The 20,013-nt window shown below is 41.5% G+C and overlaps 1 protein-coding gene across 1 annotated transcript in view; it reads right to left on the minus strand.

Moving 5' to 3' along the window:
* Positions 1-1,156: 1,156 nt before the first annotated feature.
* Positions 1,157-20,013, minus strand: part of LOC121190774 (roundabout homolog 1-like) — an 87,162-nt gene continuing 68,305 nt past the window's right edge. Inside the window, exons 6-32 of the mRNA XM_041051770.1 lie at positions 17,923-18,043; positions 16,807-16,945; positions 16,577-16,704; positions 14,582-14,590; positions 14,151-14,275; positions 13,902-14,073; positions 11,714-11,919; positions 11,529-11,610; positions 11,272-11,440; positions 10,993-11,159; positions 10,707-10,828; positions 9,530-9,764; positions 9,187-9,308; positions 8,836-9,007; positions 8,406-8,603; positions 7,632-7,658; positions 6,768-6,807; positions 6,419-6,573; positions 5,867-6,232; positions 5,665-5,784; positions 5,436-5,571; positions 4,526-4,678; positions 3,968-4,413; positions 3,124-3,264; positions 2,799-3,020; positions 2,535-2,689; positions 1,157-2,407 (exon numbers count right to left, since the gene is read on the minus strand). Coding sequence (XP_040907704.1) covers positions 2,393-2,407; positions 2,535-2,689; positions 2,799-3,020; positions 3,124-3,264; positions 3,968-4,413; positions 4,526-4,678; positions 5,436-5,571; positions 5,665-5,784; positions 5,867-6,232; positions 6,419-6,573; positions 6,768-6,807; positions 7,632-7,658; positions 8,406-8,603; positions 8,836-9,007; positions 9,187-9,308; positions 9,530-9,764; positions 10,707-10,828; positions 10,993-11,159; positions 11,272-11,440; positions 11,529-11,610; positions 11,714-11,919; positions 13,902-14,073; positions 14,151-14,275; positions 14,582-14,590; positions 16,577-16,704; positions 16,807-16,945; positions 17,923-18,043 — 4,143 coding nt within the window. The 3' untranslated portion in view covers positions 1,157-2,392. The remainder of the gene's footprint in view (positions 2,408-2,534; positions 2,690-2,798; positions 3,021-3,123; positions 3,265-3,967; positions 4,414-4,525; positions 4,679-5,435; positions 5,572-5,664; positions 5,785-5,866; positions 6,233-6,418; positions 6,574-6,767; positions 6,808-7,631; positions 7,659-8,405; positions 8,604-8,835; positions 9,008-9,186; positions 9,309-9,529; positions 9,765-10,706; positions 10,829-10,992; positions 11,160-11,271; positions 11,441-11,528; positions 11,611-11,713; positions 11,920-13,901; positions 14,074-14,150; positions 14,276-14,581; positions 14,591-16,576; positions 16,705-16,806; positions 16,946-17,922; positions 18,044-20,013) is intronic.

Here is a 20,013-nt window from a genome sequence, read left to right on the forward strand (position 1 = left end):
AGTGTTGTGCATCCAGTCCAGTTTATTGTTATTGAGGTGAACACCCAGTTACTTAAAGCTTTCTACCAACATGGTATCATTTTAGATGATACCATGAAGTAACTCACTGTGCAACTTCGTTTGCACACCCAAGCTAACACAATTGTTTTTTTTGGCAATGTTCAAATGTTAAGCTCCTTCCACTCTAAGTGGTAGGAGTACAGATACAAGACAAAACAAAATGATGCTAATTTATATATTTTTATGGGCTAATGAGAGAGAACCACGAAAACAATGAAAGAGAGTCTGAGACAGTGTGTGACAAAGTAATTCTGAGGCTTTTCAATTCCGACACTGAAGAAGACGACTTCAGTGGTTTTAGTGCACAGGAGTGAGAGGAAGATAGCATCAATGCCTTTTCTGACTTTTCTGGTATTTTTAATTTTTTTAACCAGCTGTTTTACTGCCATGTTACTGCCGTGTTACAGGCACTGTTCGGAAAAAAAGCATTTATTTAATTAAAAGTTTAAAAAAATCTTTCAGTGTACCATCTTTCTGTGTAAATATCTCATGTTACAACGTAGACACCTGCGACTTATAGACAAGGTCAGGCCTATATATGTACAATTTTTTTTTCTTTTTAAATATAGTGGGTGCGGCTTATATTCAGGTGTGCTCAATAGTCCGGAATTTACTGTAGACTGAATATTACACAATGAGGATTCAACAAAAAAAAAATGTTTCTGACATTATTTCCTTATTGAATGTGCTGTGTGTGCATCAAATGCTTCAGAGTTTTCAAGGTCTCATTCTTAAAAGAGGTTTTCGATGGCTGAGTTTTGTGTCATGACACCACCAGAAAACTCATCACTTTTTCTTTTCAAAGTTCAGATTTTTAAAGTTAAAACTTTGATTAAAATGTTTGAAAGGCTTAAGAGTCATTTGCAGTTTTCACGGTAAGTAGTGGATAGAAGTGGTTTTCGCTGTATCTGATTCTCTGTGGTGCAAAATCAATGATTCATTTGAACCTGGAAAGAGGAGAGGTTATATAGATTGGGTTACAGAGGTGAGATAAAAAGATTATTTGTTGTTGTTGATTAAGGAACAGCAATATTTATTCAAACAGAGAAGTTAAAGTGACATATTTGTTCCATATGTAACTTATAGAAAAGGGCTGGACAATATGACCAAAATTTATATAACAATGTACATTTAAGTTTCCAAAGATAAATAAACAATAATAATTTTCTCAATAAATCAGTGCCGGATAATACTCATTTTTTTTGCATTGACGTACGTCTGGTATGTGTCCAGTTTAAGGTTTTAGACCTCTGGAAGGGATTGTAGACTGGCTGACTGAACCTCAGGTGTTATAACTGTTCTCCTTTTAATTACATAGGACACAGGAAATTTTATTTCTTGAACATTGCTATATGAATGAATTTAGGCTGGTAAGGAATTCATACTGAGTAATTCAATAAATACGGTACACTGTCCAGCCCTAATCCAGAAGTTACGTCCAGAGTCAAGTGAACACGGGTTTAGATGAAGTGGACTAAGTGGAGGGAAACAATAAATGGAACCAGTCCATGACTTTTCAGCTTCACAGAGGGGGAACAAAGCAGTCAAGGTGTTAAGTAAAACCTCCTACAGGTGAATCTGCATGCAATTCTCTCAGTACACACAACAGATAGTTCAAATCTGAATGAAAGCAGCTCAAATGAACACAACTGAACGCACAACCACAATCAACAATTTCATTTTCTCAGCCTGAACTGAACTGATGAAATGACTAACAAGACTCCAAAGACTGATTTCCTCCAGAGTGAAATTCATATAATAATGACTTACAATAAAATTAAGTGATTGTGCTTTTATAACCAAAGTAGAACAAATAATACAAAGACAAGATGTACATCACTTAAAAAAAAACATTAACACTGTTCTATAAAATTTGAATTTGAAGCACTTCTGTGGCAGTAAACAATTTCAACAGTTTACAAGATGGCTGGTAATGACTGAATATTAATTACAGTAAAATAACAAGACAACTGACAAGCAAAGATCATGTGGACCGCATCAAGCAGTCGTCATGGACAATATTTTTGTAGACACTCACAACCGCCATCAAATGTGCATTCATCTCACTTTACTGAGCAACCGGTGGCTCGGGCTCCTGGAAGCTGGTCACCCAAAAAAGCAAACAATAAACAGTGCATCAAATTGAAGTCCACAGACTTAAACATGAGAGCACTTTTTTCTTTTTTTTCTTTTCAAACACCTAATGAGAAATTCAAAGTAGAAAACGATAGCATGTATTGTGCAGTATTTTTAGTCTTTTTCCGTATAGTAAAGGTCAGAGTCCTTCGTTCGAAGCAACTGTAGGATAATCCTTCTGTGCTCGCATTGCTTCTTAGCTTTTCAGGAACTGTGAAAACAGAACAGAGTCATGCTTCTCTCCTTGCACTTAAAATAAGTTAATTGTCAGTGAGCTTGTGTCACAGATATTCAAGGAAAATACATTTACACAAAGACAAATCCAAATTTTCATTTACCTCTTCCACCTGTCCTGTAGAGGCCACCTGTCCTCCCTGTTTGGTCCTTGAGTCTCCACATGACATAAAGCTGGATGAATTAGGCTCATCAGGCTCCCTCTGAGCTTGACCTGATGGGAAAGAGGGACGGCTGTACAGAAGGATGTCCCCAAATTCTGAAGGAGAGACAAGAAAGGAAAACATTTTAATTGGCTCGACACTTTTATATTTCTTATTTAAAATTTTGTACATTTTGCATAGCAGCCATTATGATTCACCCAGTACCTGAGTGCTGTCGGCTTTTGCTACTTCCTTTTCCTCCTAGTGGAGTCTTGTGCTTGTCCTGGTTCTCCCTCTGCTCAAATGTACCCTCCCTCACTTTGTGAGTCCCGGTGCTGCCTCGTCGACCCCGGGCCTCCCCAGAGCCCATACGAGGCAATGTGGCCCCCCTCACTTTATAGTCACCATGGGACAGCTGGCTGGAGAAATTCAGAGGCATGCAAGAATCTGGGGGTATGGGGGCACAGCAGAGCACAGAGATCCAGATGTAAGCGTTATTAAGAAATATAGAGCAGTAAATCTTTAACCTCTTTCTTGGTTTAATCTTTACCATCGTTGAAGACGTCTTTGGGTTGGTAGCCCTGTTGACCAGACTGGTTCTGTTTATGCCTCCTGGGCCTTTTGTGTGTTATTGCAGGACTCATGTTGCTGTCTGTGGACATGGGGCTGCTGGGACGCTGGTGCCGCCGGCCTGTCACACAGATTTAGGACAAATATTAAATATGTCGCTTGAATAAATGTTACTTTTAACAGTAAACTATATTTTGCAATAGATTTCTACTGTCATTTTAAGTGTCCTAAGTGATTTTTCACACAGGAAATCAGAATTTTATTTAGTCAAATATTCACTGGGTAAATTCAAAGGTTCTGAAAACATATTTTCTCCATTATCTTCTTTCTCTGAGCAGCTTGGTCCTAGATAAACACATTTTCTGCCATAGCTGGAACAGTTTTGGATATTTCAGTTGAGAGACTTCTGTCTGCCATTTATATCTGAGCTTTTCTAACTAAGGGTAAAAGGCAAAAGGTGGTGAAGAAGGTGATTTCACTTTTTTCTCAGCACCAATTTATTTAGCTTTTTGATTTGGAATCAAAATGTGATGTTATCCAGGCTGTCTGATTATGTTGCCAGGCCAACACGCCGATATGATTAAACCACACCCACCCAGTCATGATGAAGCAGTTTGCCTTAATAATTTTTTTTTCCAGACAAACTAACTAAACTAACTAACCTGATCTGATTGTTGCTTATTTTGTCATGAATATTTTAAAGCTTTAATTTTGTGACTAATTTGGAAAAATGGACAAATAAGCAACATATACAGAAAGAAATCAAACAAAGTAGACAAATATAATCAAATAAGTTTTAACACCTCCCACAAAAGCCTGCTCACCTGACTCCTCTGGGTATCTGCACATGCGCAGGCCTACAATATCCCGTGAAGAGGCTACCGCCTGGTTGAAATCGCCATCTGTAAAGAAGGATCCTTCTGAGGTGCTGACAACACTGGACCTGCCTGATGAGATGTTGTCCTCAGATGCTGAGCCCCAGCTGTTAACCATGGACCCTGTGACTGATCTGTCCAGATCCCCGGTGCTGGAGGCTGGGGTCTGGTCCAGCCCGTGGTAGAGCAGCTTGTGTGGAGAGGGGTGGTGCAGCTGGTGTTTGTGCATCTGCCGGTTGTGGTGTTGGCTGTACTGACTGTCAGCGAGTTCTGCGTCTGTGTCCTCCTCTGCCTCCTCCTCATCCTCTTGCAGCTCATCAGTGTCTGTGCAGACGGGTATGGAGGTGTAGGTGTGCATTGGGGAGAGAGGACGAGGGTGGCTGGTGATGTGTTGGCTGGAAAGTGCATTAAAAAAAAAAATCTTTGCAGTCTTGTCACAACAAACATTTTTTGCAGAATCAGTTAAAAATGTTTGAACGTAGTGTCTGGAATGTTTAATCTGGTTACCTCTGGTGCTCGGCTCCACTGTGCAGGCCGCTGCTCAGGTCACCCTGCGGTGGTGTGGTAGGTGGGTGACTACAGGACACTTCAGTGAGAGATGAGGCTGCCCCTCTAACCGGTGGAGTGGGACAGCTTTCTATTCTCTCCTCTGGGTCAAAACTTATAAGAAAAGGGCAACTGACATGAGGTAATGGCTAAAGGAATGAGGTGTGCGAGCAGTCCTGACACATTAGTCACAGCCCATTAGACATGAATGCAAATGCCTCGCTCCTCCATCAAAACACCAACTTCCATTACTGAAAAATGTACAAGGGTGAACAAAACGTTTTCTGCACCATGTGGTTTGTATTGCTGAAATGCTGAATGCACGCTTGTTGCTGTTCTGTCTGCTGTACATTTCATTGAGTACTTTCAATTACATAAAACGTACTGTCATAGTAAAGTGACTGTCTGACAACTACAGATATCTAAATTGTATAATTAGTTTGGTTAAGTGTTGGCTGTGACAGTAAGGCCATGTTTTGACAGAAGGTTTGCAGGTGTTCACAGCGTACCTCCAATTAAGCATGTGTGAGTCTGATAACTTTATCATATTAATGTTTTTTTTTAGTCATTTAAACCTAGTGGGCTACAGCCTGCTAATGAGCAACATATTGTGAAGTAGCTGTAGTTTAACATGACATATTCAGCAGTATTTTTTCATTTTATCTTGTGCACTGGTTTACTGGCAATACTGTGCATTTGACACAGACTGGGGCATATTTTGAAGTGTACTACCGAATGCATTTTCTGCGATTTAGACATCTCAGTTCAGCTGTAATGATTGCAGTTGCTATAAGCTGTCTGTGTTTATTTGTGTGTGCTGTAAACAGACATCTATGAGTGTGTGTGTGTGTGTGTTTTTTTTTCCCCATACCTCCTTTCCATGGGTAAGCTATACTCATCACAGTCCCAGGCATTAGCATGAGGAGGAGAGAGTGCCTCTCCCCAGCTTACTGCATTATGTTTTGGCATCTTTTGAGCCCGCATTGCTCTCTTTTGATTTTGACTCCCTGAGAAATGAGAAGAAAACACCAAGATAAACACAGACTTATGACTTGCCTCATCAAAATTCATCACTGGGCAGAGGTAGCTGCTGGCCTTACCTGAGGTGCTGTTGCTGCCTCTGTCTGAACTGTGGTGTGAGCCTCCTGTGCTGTGATCACGGGTCTGGTTGTAGGCGATGGTTTTGAGATGGGTCATTCCTTCATTTCCTTGCACATGATCTGACAAGACAATGTAAAAAGCAAATGTGCAGCATCTTTCTTTTTCTCATAAGAAAGCAAATCAAATTTAACCCCACTTTACCTTTATTTAGCATGTTTTGCTCAATTATGTTGTACTGCATCTGTGCTGCCATCTCCTTTGGAATTGGAGGAGGGTTGGGGGGCTGTTTCCAGCAGGGCATGTCCAGGGGCTCTGCTATAGCACCACCGGTGGCTGCCTTATTCTTGATGCTGGCCTGAATGAGCTGTGTGGTGGCGTACGGGATGGGTTCATATGTGGCTGTTGAATCTCCTCCTGGACTTGCATAGCACAGGTTGGAGTTGTTGAATGTTTTAATCTCATTGAGCTTGTTGGAGAGGTTCACGTCACTGTAAATGGCCGTCTCAGAAGCAAGCTGACCCCCCTGTTTGTTTTCTGGGTGGTTTCCATAGTTGGCTATACAGTCAGCTGAGGAGGACGTGAAACAAAGCAGCACATGGACACATGAAGTCACAAAGCTTTACTGGAAGCTGTTTGATTTTTATCACACACACACACACACACACACACACACACACACACACACACATACAATATATGTGTCTGAAAAAAAGAGAAAAATACAAACTAACATGAACTCAGTGTTGCACTAACCTGGTCGGCTGTACGTTGTCATGTTACTGTCACTGGTGCCATTGCCATTATTGCAGCAGTTGATGCTACAGTCCTTGTGATTGGCACACGTGTTTGGCCAATTGTCTGGCAGCCACAGCTGGTTTAGAGGTTCACCCATGCCGAGGAGGCCAGGTCTGCAACAAGGAGGACCACAGTGCTGTCAATCAAAGCCTGCTTCCTTCATAAATCACTGAGGAATGAGCATGGGATGAATCATACGGCTTATCATCTAGAGCAGGAAGACACCGCCCCCTAGTGTTTCCACAATGTCAGTGCATTTGCTCTGTTCTGTCTTTATATAACTCAAAGGGACAAAAATATCACTCACCTGCCAGCGCTGCACACAGATTCTCCTCTTTGATACGCAACTGCAAAGAGAAACAGAAAAAAACAGTTACACCTTGATGAGCTGTCAAAAAGAGAAAGCGCCAAAGGTAGAGAAAACCATGAAAGGCAGGTAGAAAGGCTAAGCAGTCAAAAGTCTACACTGACTTCAATACATACTTCTATCCATAGGGCACAAAGTCTGACTGTATGGTTTAATTTATATGAAGACAACACAAATAATTGCCTGCACCTTTATCCATCTCAGCGTGACTGCACCACTAATTTAGAAACACAGTTTGAGACGGTTTCTCATCCACCACCCGTAAAAACACGAAACAAATAAAACATCTCTTGTGCTGTCTGCCCTGCATTCCACATTTTCCTTATTTAATCAAATAAATCTGGTCTAGTGAGCATGTAGATGTTTATGCAAAAGCACATTGTTGCTTTATTATAATAATCAACAAATTCTACAATTTATTCAACAAATATGCCAGTACTGCATATACAGCACAGGTACAGTAGCAGCATTTTCTTATTTAGTTCCCACTTAAGAGAAATTACTAATTAATCATTTTCCGTTGCAGCTCATATTCTTGATGATGTTAATTTAATCTCACGTCAGTTTGTTTTTGTTTTTTGTATTCTTAGATGTTAGATGTTTGTAAAAACCAATTTATATATTAAATTTATTTATTTATGTTAGAATTGTACAATCTTGATATGACCAGTCAGTTGCATTTCCATAACTTTCCATTTCCATATATGTAACTGACTATGAAAAACTGACTGAGATGTTTACATGTGGACTTGCTGCATACGTAAAAGATCACAAACAGCATCAGATGAACCAAGCTGTACATACCTGTAGGTGTAAAGGTGAATGACGGGACTGCAGGGACAGATAAAGAAGAAGAAAGAGGTTGAAATCAGCTCAGTATACATTAGTACTATTGTAGCTATGTGTTTCAGACTAAGAGATTTTCTCATGTCTGTGCATGTGACCTCTGCTGTGTGACGGACATCTCTTCATATAAAAATCAGATGTGTACAAACAATTAAATCACCACATGCCATCTGCCTTACTGCTGCCTCAGTCTTTGACAGGTGTGTCCAGGTGAAGGTTAATGGGGGTGACAGGCAACCAGAGGGAGAGGAGAAAATAACTGTGATACTGTAGCAGACATAAAAATGGCAGGTTGACAGGCCTGTGCCTCTAAGAACCGCATCGTTTTGAGGAAATGACACTCTACAAACGAGCGACTAAAGGTCAGCCTTTGAATGTCTGAATAATCGCAAATGCAAATTTGTTTCTGAAGTCTTTGTGTCAAAGGGAGATTAGACCAGAGTATTTTTCAACATGTGATGTGATCTGCTTATTAGCCTCTGAAAATATTCCTTAATATCAGTGAGATGATGACTACCGTTTAGTGTGGCGGCAACATGTTGTGACTTGATCCCTTCATCAACCACCTTCAAACACACCTTCCAAAGTAACATGATAACCTGTTTGGCAGTTGCACACTTGGCCTACAGTATAGGTTGTAAAATTAGCATTTTGAACACACATACAGTACATTTATAAAAGAGACATACATCTGCACATCTGCTTTTCTAAAATATACAGAGGAAAACACACCCTTGCGGATGCCGGTGTACGTGCTGCTGAGGCCGCTTCTCTTCTTGCGGTGACGGTAGAGCCACACACTGAAAATCATGAGGACCAGCCAGCAGGTGGCACCAATGCCAGCAATAAATGCTGGTTGCCTCACCACATCTGAGATCTGAGACAACGTGTCTCTTTCCTCACTGATATCCATCATCTGGCCTGCAGAGTCTGATCAGTGACAGAGGAAAGAGGGAAATCTGAGATTATATGTGCATGAAAATGACAGCAATGAAGAAGAAGAAGCATAACTGATTAGTAATAAGGGTATGCACAACATGGTGCTTTATTAAAATTTTTATGAATACTGTTCAATGAAAAGGTTGCTATGAAACATTATAGAAGTTTTCACCACAAGATACTGTCACTCTTACTAATTTTTTTTTTTGGGGAGAGTTTTTACCTAATTGAAAGAAAGTGACATCGCTCTTGACCCCAGGTCCAGCACCATTGCTTGCCGCGACCTCTACACTGTAGCGAATTCCCGGTGCCAGGCTGGAAATGAGCACGGAGAAGGTGGAGCCATCGACTGACTGGTTTACATGATAGCGACTCTCATTACCCAGGCACCAGACCTGTCAAGAGAAGGTGAGGAGGAGACAAGATGACAGTGATTGCCTGAGGGACACATCCAACAACACAAGAGTCATCAACAGTCTCACAAAGACACAATTTACAATTTACATTTTAACTGGGGTACACGTGATTCAGAGCATTAGCACGGGAGAGGGAAGGGAAGCCTTTCTTTTCTTACCTTGTACTCCTGAATGGCTCCAGTCTCCTCCAGGTCTGGAGGCGGTTTCCAAGCAATGAGGATGGCAGTTCCATTGGCATCACTCTTTGTCACTGTAACACCCTGGGGTGCTCTACTAGGGGCTGAAACAATGCAGCATCCAGTAAACCACACAGTTATAAACACAATCTCATCTGCTGCTATATGCATCCTAGATGTTGCACACTAAATAAAACAACACCTGGCTGTATTGTTATCTAGATATATAACGAAAAACATAAAAAAAATTGCAGCAGTGTTATTCAATTCACATCAGCTATTTATAGAAACTCTGAATACTTAGAAAAAAAAAGTTCTCACTCACCTTCTTCCAATGTCCTAACCACCTTCACCTCACTGTCAGCTCCCTGGAACTCATCAAAGAATGGTCGCACTTTGAACTCGTAGATGGATCCTTTCTTCAGCTGACCGATCACCACACTGTCCTCCCGTGGGCTGCGTACCTCCAGGACGCTCCACTGCCCCTCAGGCTGGCCGTGCTCAGCGGAGGCCCTGTAAAGCACCTTGTAACCCTGGATGTATGGGGACTGCTGCTCGACCTAATGGAGTTGTAGAGATAAAACACGCTACATAAATGTCATAGCACGTGACAGTGAGACCCACTTTTATCATGAGCAACTAAACATCTGGGTCTGATGTGTGAATGTACTGTAGCTTCTATTGCTCTAATGCAAGTAAGGTTTGAGGTTCACAATAATATCTGCGTGTGAGTTAAAATAACATACATTTAGGTGGTCATAGCCTTGTCTTGGGAACATCCTGCAGGAGGAATCTTTTCTATGAGTGTGTGTTAATTCTCTTTGCCCTCAGGGCGATGCAGATTAACATTACGCGATATGAGGTCATTAATAGTTTCCTCTTAGGAAACTCTGCTTAAAATCAAGCCAGGGGAGGACCAAGCACTTTCCATTGAAACCACACAATTATGACTGAGGATGCCTTAAAAGACATCTGTTGGTGCATTCACACACACACATGCATGCACCCACGTACACACACAGACACATGCTGCAAATACAATTTTAGGTGTTTGGAACTAAGTACAATGTATCGCACCAAAGATAAATTCACCACTGTGCAGTGGATTTTTCCTCTGATAATATATGCTTAGATACATTTCAGAATAAAATAAATCATTTAAACCATTCACTTTCACACAAGACAGTTCTAGCATAGATGCTATTCCTGAGCTATGTACAAAGCCGTGTTTCACTGAATCTCTGTTCAAAGTGTATTTCCTCAGGCACCATTGAAAGCTAAAAACTATGACAGCATAGACATAGGCAGTGGTGATTTTTTTTTAAGGCCTGACCCCTTGGCTTTTAAATCATTTGTTAATGCAAAGTATGTGTTTACATTTATTGGAAAAATTGCACATTTGACCTTTTCCCATATTTACCCTAACGCTGACAACTCTGTGTATATGTAGGACAGAAATGTATGCAGCCTGCAGGACAGCCCACATGGTACAGTCTCCTTACCATCCACTGCAGCCTGACAGCAGAAGATGACAGGACAGTTGGTGTGTGCAGGTGGATCACTACGTCTCCCAGCTCCCTCTGGACGTGACGGTGATCCACTCCCTGTATTGTGGAAGTGCTGTCTATTGGTACCAAACGAAGGAGCGAAGTTAAATAGCAACAATGTAACTGAAATGAACACATAAAGTAATTTGAACTGAAATAAACATACAGCTTCTTTGTAGTTTAACTGGCATCTTTTCAATATGAATTAAAAAAAAAAAAGGAACGAAAAGTCCACACTGACCCTGTGTTCTGACAGAGTCAGAGATTGGACTGGGGTCACTGAGGCCATAAGCATTCACCGCTCTGATCATAAAGAGGTAGACAGCTCCGGGCTTCAGGTTCCTCAGGACAAAGGTCTGTGTCTTCACATGTTCAGCCAGGGTCACCCATCTGCTGCCTAATGTAGGACTGCAGGCAGAGGAGAGGGCATACAAACAAAGTGGAAAAATTGTTTCATTAAACTTGCTATATAATGGTATTATATGCAGTTAAAACATGCCGGATACTTCATATGCCTAACCTGAATGCCTCGATTAGGTAAGATGTAGGTGTTGCACCGACACTGGGGTTGGTTTTCCACGACAGAGTGAGAGAGGAGCGGCTGATGTCAGTCACCTCAGGTTTAGATGGAGCACTGGGAATCAGATTAGGGTCTGTGGGATAACTGGACTGGACAATAACGCCAAACTCTGCCAAAGAGAGACCAACAAATGTTACTTCTGACTCTTCTGCAGGTACTGTGTTGACAATATTTCTGTCTCAGTATGAATAACCTACCTTCCACTTGCAAGTATGCTGTCCAGGAAGCCTCTCCATTTGGACTAGAAGCTACACAAGTGTAGAAGCCTGTATCTCCCAGCTGAGGAGAGAAGGTACAGGAGCAGACATTTGTGGGTTGGCTTAGCTCAGCGCTGTTACTGTAACTGCTACCTTCTAACTGCTGTAAAACTTCGCTTCCCTACCTTAGCGTAGCGAATCTCCAACGATCCTGTGTCTGTTAGGGACATGCGGGAGTCCACTGGAGACACCAGAACACCATCCTTCTTCCAGTGGACTGTAGGAGGTGGAGGGCCAACAGTTTGGCACCCAAGGACTACTGTGCTGTCCACAGGAACAGTCTGGTTGATTGGGCCCTGCCTAATCACAGGAGGAGGGTGGTCTGACCCAGCTATAAAAAAAAAAATTTAAAAAAAATGTAGAAAAGTTTAAGACCAACAATGTTAAAACTTACCCCGTAGCTCTCTTGCATATAAAACACCCCATATCCACTCCAGCTAAAACACATTTGGATGCCCTATATATAGGAAACAGGGTTTCTTGATTTATGTCCACCACAGGATGCAGTAATTTCCTGTTGGTACAAAAGGTACTTTACTGGGGTTAATACAGCATTAATATTCAAAACAGCAGCAGCATCTGGTAGCTGAGTGATTAAGGCACATACCACCTAACTGCAACGTCCCCAGTTAAGATTCCGGTCAGGGACCCTTTTTGCATGTCACCCCCTGCTCTCTCCCTGCATTGTCTGTATCTGTTCTATCACTATTGAATAAAGGCCAAATTCCGAAAAAGCAGTAAGCACACTGTCAACAGTACAATGTAGAACTGGAAATTGGGAATTGATGTTCACCAAAGATCAAAGCTGAAGAGAGAGACAGAAATAAGAGTAAGAAAGATGAAAGTAGAGAAAATGAAAATGAAATGCTGCCAAAAAAATGAAGGACAGATAAGATGTGAAAGATACTGCGAGGAAAATTGGTAAAGAGAGAGAACAATAGGTTTAGCTGGCTGCGCAGGCAGTGAAGGAAAAAGAAATCAACTTTTCCCCTCCAGCGGAGAGCAACTAATCGTTCATTCGGCAGTAGGTGCTGCTGGAGCCAATTCCAATCACAACGGCAAAGCCCAACTAATAACAATCCCACTTAGATAACAGAGCTCACTCTCTCTCTGTCTCTTACATTTTAGAACCCTGTGGATGGGGACAGGGGTTCTACATAAATAAATAAATAAAACAAAAAAACGGTGATGGAAACACACCTTGAAAACTGCCGACAGTAATGCGGACCAGTTATTTCCATACAAATGCACCACTCCAAATGGGGATGAGAGGAGTGTGGTGGGATGGAGAAAATTTGGGGGAGGGCAGAGTAGAGAGAAACCAGTACAGATGAGAGTGCAGTGCTGTAGACCAATGAAAAAAATAGCATAAAACAGAACCCCATCTTTTTCTACTTCCATTACCTGTAACAAATTTTTCACTGAGTGGATGCCTCTCATTTCCTTACTAGGTGGCTACAAAGCGCATTGCCAATAAGAGCAGCAGATTATCCATTATAACTAAAAAGGCTGCACTGAACAACTCAATGTGCGGATGCAGTAAATGTCTGTTTAATCCTGAAGCAATTATCTTCTTTAATTTAATATATGTACATAGTACAACATTACCCAGACACATGTATTCATGATCACACAGGTCATTTAATTGGGAGCCTGTAGACTTTCCTGGTGGTTTGTAATTACTGATGTGGGCCTCCAAGCATATTTAAATTGCTTTTTTCAAACAATTAAAACAGTTATTTCTTTACCTAGGAGTTGGATTACAGTTCCTCAGACCACTTTCCATATAGGTGCCAATAAACGATATGATGTGTCAATCCTGCAGTCTTAATTCATAAATATTTACAGTAGAATAGAACACATATCAATGGAAACTAGAGTTACAATGGATAATAATTATTCTATTTCTCCTAGTTCTCTCTATTCAGATTATATACTATACACGTTAAGAAATAATATCTGTAGAGGTAAGAGAGATAAGGGTAGACACTCTTTACACACGGTCACCATGGGAACAGACAGGGTTTTGAGTCCAACGTGTGAACAACATCTTCTGAAATCCCTCTCCTGACAGTTAGTAACCATGGCCAACTACCACACCTAAGGGAGGTAGCTCTCACCAGTCTGCAACCAGGGCCAATTTGTAGCCTAATAAACCTGCTCAGCAAAGGAAAACTGCAGCAGAAAAGTAGTCTGTTTAGCCAAAAGACTAAACAGTGGAGTTAGAACTGTGCTGAATAAAAGTCAGCCCCCCCCCCCCCCCCCCCCCGCCCCACCCCAATCTGCCATCCATCACTCCATCCCTTTACTCACAGTCTGTGACCTCCAGCAGTGCTTTGGTAATAACACTGCCAGCGATGTTGAGAGCCTGGCAGCTGTAGAAACCGCCATCAGAGTGCTGAACATCGGTAATGGTCAAACTGCCCATCTGGGAGACAGACAGGCGGCTATAGGGCTGCGGTGGCTGGTAAGAGAACAGTAGACTCTGGAGTGGAGACAGAGATCACAGAGTTAGAGACCCATTCATGAGCAGTGATTTAGCGTGATGAGTGTCAGTCTCACCTCACTGCCCTCCCTCTGCCAGAAGATAGCGGGCTGTGGGTTGCCGGTGGCCTCACACTGGAAGGTGACCGTCCTGCCCACTGTCACCACCTGGTTCCTGGGGCGTACGGCAAACGCTGGGGGCACTGCAGAAGAGGAGAAGCACTAATTACCTGGCAGCCTGATACGTTTTCATCATTCACAGTTTTAGAACACTTCAGCATGCATAGAGAGCTCAAGGAAGATAGAGGGCTAAATGTGTATGAAGCAGAAGCAGTCACTATTTACCTCTTTTAATGAAAGAAATAGCACATTCTCATTCATTTACCCACACATAACATGAATTACATACTGTATTGGTGGATGGAATTACAGTGCAGATAGGACAGTGACAGGGGCTCATGAGTTCCTGTTGCTGTCTGGTGGTGGATGAAGGATGGATGACAACTTACCAGTGTTAACTACAGGGGAAAAATACAAAGAAAGAGCAGTGTAATGAGTAATTAAAGTGCACAGACATATATGCAATGGCAATGAGAAATGAATGGAAATGGTTTAAAAGAACTGTAAACAGTCAGTAATACAAGTACATTAATAATGCTGGTTTAAATTTATTCTATTAATATCTGTATATCTGAATAATATTTCCCTAACATGATGTTTATGAGAATATTTATTTTATTTTACTATTATTCTTCTATACACAAATTTGGAAAGGCAGAGAGGAAAAGGGGAGGGAAAGAAACAAAGGATGACCTCATATTGAGATAATACATGTCAAAGATGTCAAAAGACAAGGCACACTGTTTAGCCCCAATTACACCCAGCCGTTGTTGGTTGTGAGGTGTGAAAAGCATATGTAATTTCCTGTTTGAGTTACATAGCCAGTCGGCCTTGAGACACACTAAGACAAAGATACAGTCCCCTGATGAGGACATAAACCTGTGAGGGCTGAGGAAGGAGCATTGTGTCTGGATAGAGGGTGAGAAGGGGGAGCTGCTGCCGCTCTCCTAAATGTGATACACAAAGACATATTTTAAGATGGGAACAACTGTACATCTTGACATCTGTAAACTAGATTTATAGCGAAATGAATGGCTAGCAAACCAGCTGGTTTTGGAACTACTGTGAGAGGATGACTGCGGTTATTGCTCAACATTTTTGTGTTCAAAGAATGCTTTTAGAAAAGTAAAGCACATGATTTTTGCATAATGCAGAAAAGCTGCGTTCTAAGCACCCCGTCTGGAAAGACATGTGTCATGTGTAGGCAATTTTATTTCATTTATCTAAACATTTCTCCCAAGTTAATGTCTGAAAGATTACAGATCATTTTAATGAGTGCAACGCTGAAGAGCCATTTCATTTCATGCTTGGAACCTGTGCAAAACCTTAAAATGAGTAAGCTCCTTGGCCTGCTACATCTGTTTCAAATGGCAACTGTTTAATATCAACCAAATGTTCTAAGTCAGTAAAAATGATTCTGTGGTTAAGACTACAGCTATGATTGAGCTAGCCAGAGGTTAAGGCAGAGAGGCTTTTGTTTGTTTCCTCCTATGATAAAACTTATACTCCTCTGCCATTTATTCTTGTCCTCCATTCACAGCCCAAATTAGCTCTGGTCCCCCATGATGCTTGGTTTCTCAGGTTTTTTGAGGGAGAGGAAGACGTTGTAATTGGAACCATGTCATTCCCCAGCATGTAACCAGACCAGCCTTATCTTTAATTAAGTCCTACTATCCTCTCAGTCTGTGTCACCCACTGTGTCACTACTGTATGTGTGTGTGTGTGTGTGTGTGTGTGTGTGTGTGTGTGTGTGTGTGTGTTTATGTTTATAGATATGGGTCTGGGAGTGCAGCTATGAGAGGTGTCTTACTGCTCATTTCCTGTGACTGATTTAAAAGCTAAAGGGTGTCATTGTGGCAGGACAGCTTAGACCAAATCAATCCATTTTCCGTGGTCACGTAAACATTTACTTTGCATGCTCTTCTCAGTTTATACAGGACATTACTATGAAACGTACTGTAAACAAACTGCTGCAATGTCCCATACTGCTTATTATTTTGAACTAGTGACTGCTGCAGACATTATAAGACCGCCAGCCAGGAAGTAAGAAGAAAAAAAAAAAAAAAGAAACACAAATACCCCAGAGAGAATTCTGCCTGACAGTACTGTGTTGAGAGAAACAGCAGCATAAGGCACAATAATGAAAACTATCTCTGAATAAAAGGCAGGGTAAAAGTCACTGCCTGCTAATTTGTGACACTACAAGACAGGATTAGTTTTCCTGTTAGGCTAGAAGCAGCTGTTTTGCAAATACTTCATCCATGAAAAGAAAATCCGAGGCCCTGAAAAAACAGTGTGTGTCTGTGTGAACAGTATACTGTATAGAAAAGAGGGTGGTATTAGGGTTGGAGGACATCACATGTGAATGCTGAAGTTGTACTGACCGTGTACAGTGAGCGTGGCTGATGCTTCAGACTTCCCAACCATGTTCTCCACCACACATGTATAGGAGCCCTCATCTGAAGGGGTCACTTGGCGAACAATCAAGGTATGGTCCTCTAGGATTTCAAATCTGCAGGCAGGACGGACACACACAATCAAGAGATGAAAGGAAAAGTTGAAACACCATGTTTGCATGGTAAATGACTGCATGTAGAGGCCCTTTGTGCATTACCTGCCCTTAGGCAGGTCAGAATCATCTTTCCTCCAGCGGATAGTGGGAACAGGGTCTCCTTGAACCACGCAGTGGAACTCCACGCTCTCGTCTGCCAACACCACTACACTGCTGGGCCGCTTCACAAAGGTCGGGCGCTCTGGAGGGCGGCACAATAACAAGCAGTATAAATATCAGTATAATTATCCAGTGAAAAGCATCTATGTCCTTACACTTTTTCATGTTATCCTTATTTACCATACATCATTGATTTGTCTCTTCTTGAGAAAAAAAAGCATTTTAAAATTGAAATTGCTCTTGATTTTTCAACCTCTTTGTCTAGTTGCTAATTATTATGTAAGCTTTACTGTACCAAGTGTAATAAGGTACAGGCAGAAACTACCAATAGTGTCTGCTCCCACTGCTTCAACCAGAAGACAAACTAGACAAGAAAAAAACACTTCTAATAAATAAACTTCTAATAAATAAGGAAAATCTTGCAATATAATCTGTATATTGCCTATAGCAATATAGGCAAAGTCAACTACATAATGCAATTATCTTTGTCTGGAAAAATAATATTCTAGTGATAATCCTCTGACAGTCTCCAAAGTCATTTATTATGCACAACCTGTAGAACATCGTATTCTGACCTGTTTCTGCATTCAGCAGGATTATTCTCATAGCCTTGAATCGCTCTATGAGGCACTATACTGTATACTCCCAACCTTCACCAAGGTCATCGAACTGTGTGATACTGATAAGAGCTCTATTCTGATGGGAAATGTTAGGAACATAAAAGTCGGATGGAGAATAGAGGCTGGAAGCAGGCATTCGGGGCGGGAGGTGTCGGAGGTAGCATGGGGAGTTCTTGTATTGAAAGGTTTGAGAGGCTGTAGCACCGGATGCATCAGCGGTAGATGCTCAGCACACGTTTGGTTGGAAACCTCTCTACAGCTGGCAGATTGGATGGTTGTCCTGCATAATCAACGTAATTAATGGGTTATTATACCCCAGTGACAAAGACCTCACACAGCGGGCTGGCAAACTAAACCACGAAAAAAAACTGAGAGGGTACTTGGACTAACTGAAGCACTGGAGCATTGTACAACGCAATCACGAAGCCGCAAATGTTACCTAGCACAGTGAGTTCGGCGGTCTCGCTCTCCCTCTCGCCCACCATGTTGGTTCCTACGCAGATATATTTCCCTGCATCGCTCTTCCTGGTGTTGGTGATCATCAGCTTGCCACTGCGGATCTGAAAGAAAGCACAAAACATATTTGTACAGCTGTATTTGCACAGGACCTCAGTACCCTTATGTGTGCTGGATGTGTTTGCGAGTTACTGAGTGAGTGTGGCACATTCATAATGAGTGTAAATAATCTGGCCAAGGTTTGTACATTTTGTAATAAAATGTGCCACGGCTAAAATTTCCTCTGTGGACGCGTTTACTTTAATATGTGATACCACCCACATATAATCACATCTTCTATCTGAAAATGTACAGTACATTTCTTTGCACTTGATGGCGTAACATCAAGTAGTGTAGTGTATGTCTATGCATCTGTATGCATCTCTTTATCTAAGGAATATAATTTGCGGTGCCTTTCAAGCTGCACAGAAGGTCACCCATTATAAAATTACATAATTCATATCTAGTGCTACATTAGCACAGAACCCTGGGAACAAAGACATTGTGTCTTTGTAGATTCATTCCTCAGATGTTCAGTCAGTGTGCTTTGCCTTTCCCAAACTTTTTAGCTTCTCTTCACTGATATCTGCACATACACACACAACAAAGAGGCGGAAGATATATGCTCTCCATGCTGTTTTCAGTCTTTTCATTTCCTATCCACCATACGCCCCCACAGACCGTGGTAGCTGTCTTTACAGCGCTTTGAATGGAAGCTACTTATTGATAGTCCACAGATACGCAGTGTTAGAGGTGATACCAGAGCATCAGTGGGCAGATGTGAAACTATAGCAGGGAAACATACTGATATGAAGACCTCAAAACAAACACAAGGCCATTCCCTGCACCCAGCCATCTAAAACCTTCTCCCAGGCATCAGCTTCAATTAAACTTTCAGCCCCCTTATTATGATTTAAGATAGCTGTGTGTGTCTCTGGCCTGCTAGAGACACACACAGCTATCACAGCTCCGTGATTTCTTAAAAGAGGTCAGAGGTCAAGGCTGCCTATGGTTCTGTGTCCATAATGCAGGCAGGGGATTCAGCGTCATGCTAGACAGGACCTTGGTTGGTGGGCACTCTCCACTCACCAGCTCACAGATGGAATACATCATTAAATTGCTGCTGCAAGGATGAAACCAACAGCCTTTCATTTATTAGTCATCCTCCTCCAGGGTAACCTTCCACCACAAGCAGCTTGCACTGTCCACTGGGTAAATAACAACCATGAGTGGCCTAACTATTGCTGACATTCTAGATCTGTTGCAAATGACGTGGTTTTAAGAGGAAGATTCAACAAACTGTGGTGTGACTTGTGGTTGTATGTACTTTTTGTACACAGTACCAACCACTGGTAATTTCAAGGAGAAAGTGAGGGACTGTGGGAACTGGTACTGCAGATGGATTAGGTTTGGATGTTTAGACTCACATTAGAGCCGGCGCAAAATGTTTTATATATGACTAAAACATAATTGCACGATTGCATACAGTAACAGGGGTGTTTATACTGTCATGAACGAGCTTTGAATGATATCTGATATCTGAGTCGTAGCAGGACTGCAGACAGCAACAGTATATATATATAACAGTATTTATATAAAATTAAAAAATAGAATATATTAATTTTTTAATTTTTTTGTGTGGCTTATTTGCACATGAAAGAGAATTGCATTGCATTAAAACACAGTTATTAAGGAAAGTTGCATGATATAGCAGCAAATATGAAGTAAAGAAACCTATAACACGAAGACACACAATGAAAAATGTCTTTTCTAATTACTTGAATGTCGGTGTAGAGAGCTATTATTGGCTCATAATCTTTGCCCGTACTGTAGTTTTCCATTTCACAGAGTAAGCACTAATATTTTCATCAAATGGTTATTAAATCCAGGTGAATGAGGTTATCCAATTGAACCCTGGATAAAGAGATTTGTGTTTTAGATTCACTGGGCATACATGGGCACATGGCCTGCTGAGCCTTTGTTATAACTGTCCCTTGATGAAATTTTGTGCCAGTGTAATGATGTCAGCAAAGGA

The sequence above is a fragment of the Toxotes jaculatrix genome, chromosome 12 (genome assembly GCF_017976425.1).
Source record: "Toxotes jaculatrix isolate fToxJac2 chromosome 12, fToxJac2.pri, whole genome shotgun sequence".
NCBI classification, from domain to species: domain Eukaryota; kingdom Metazoa; phylum Chordata; class Actinopteri; family Toxotidae; genus Toxotes; species Toxotes jaculatrix.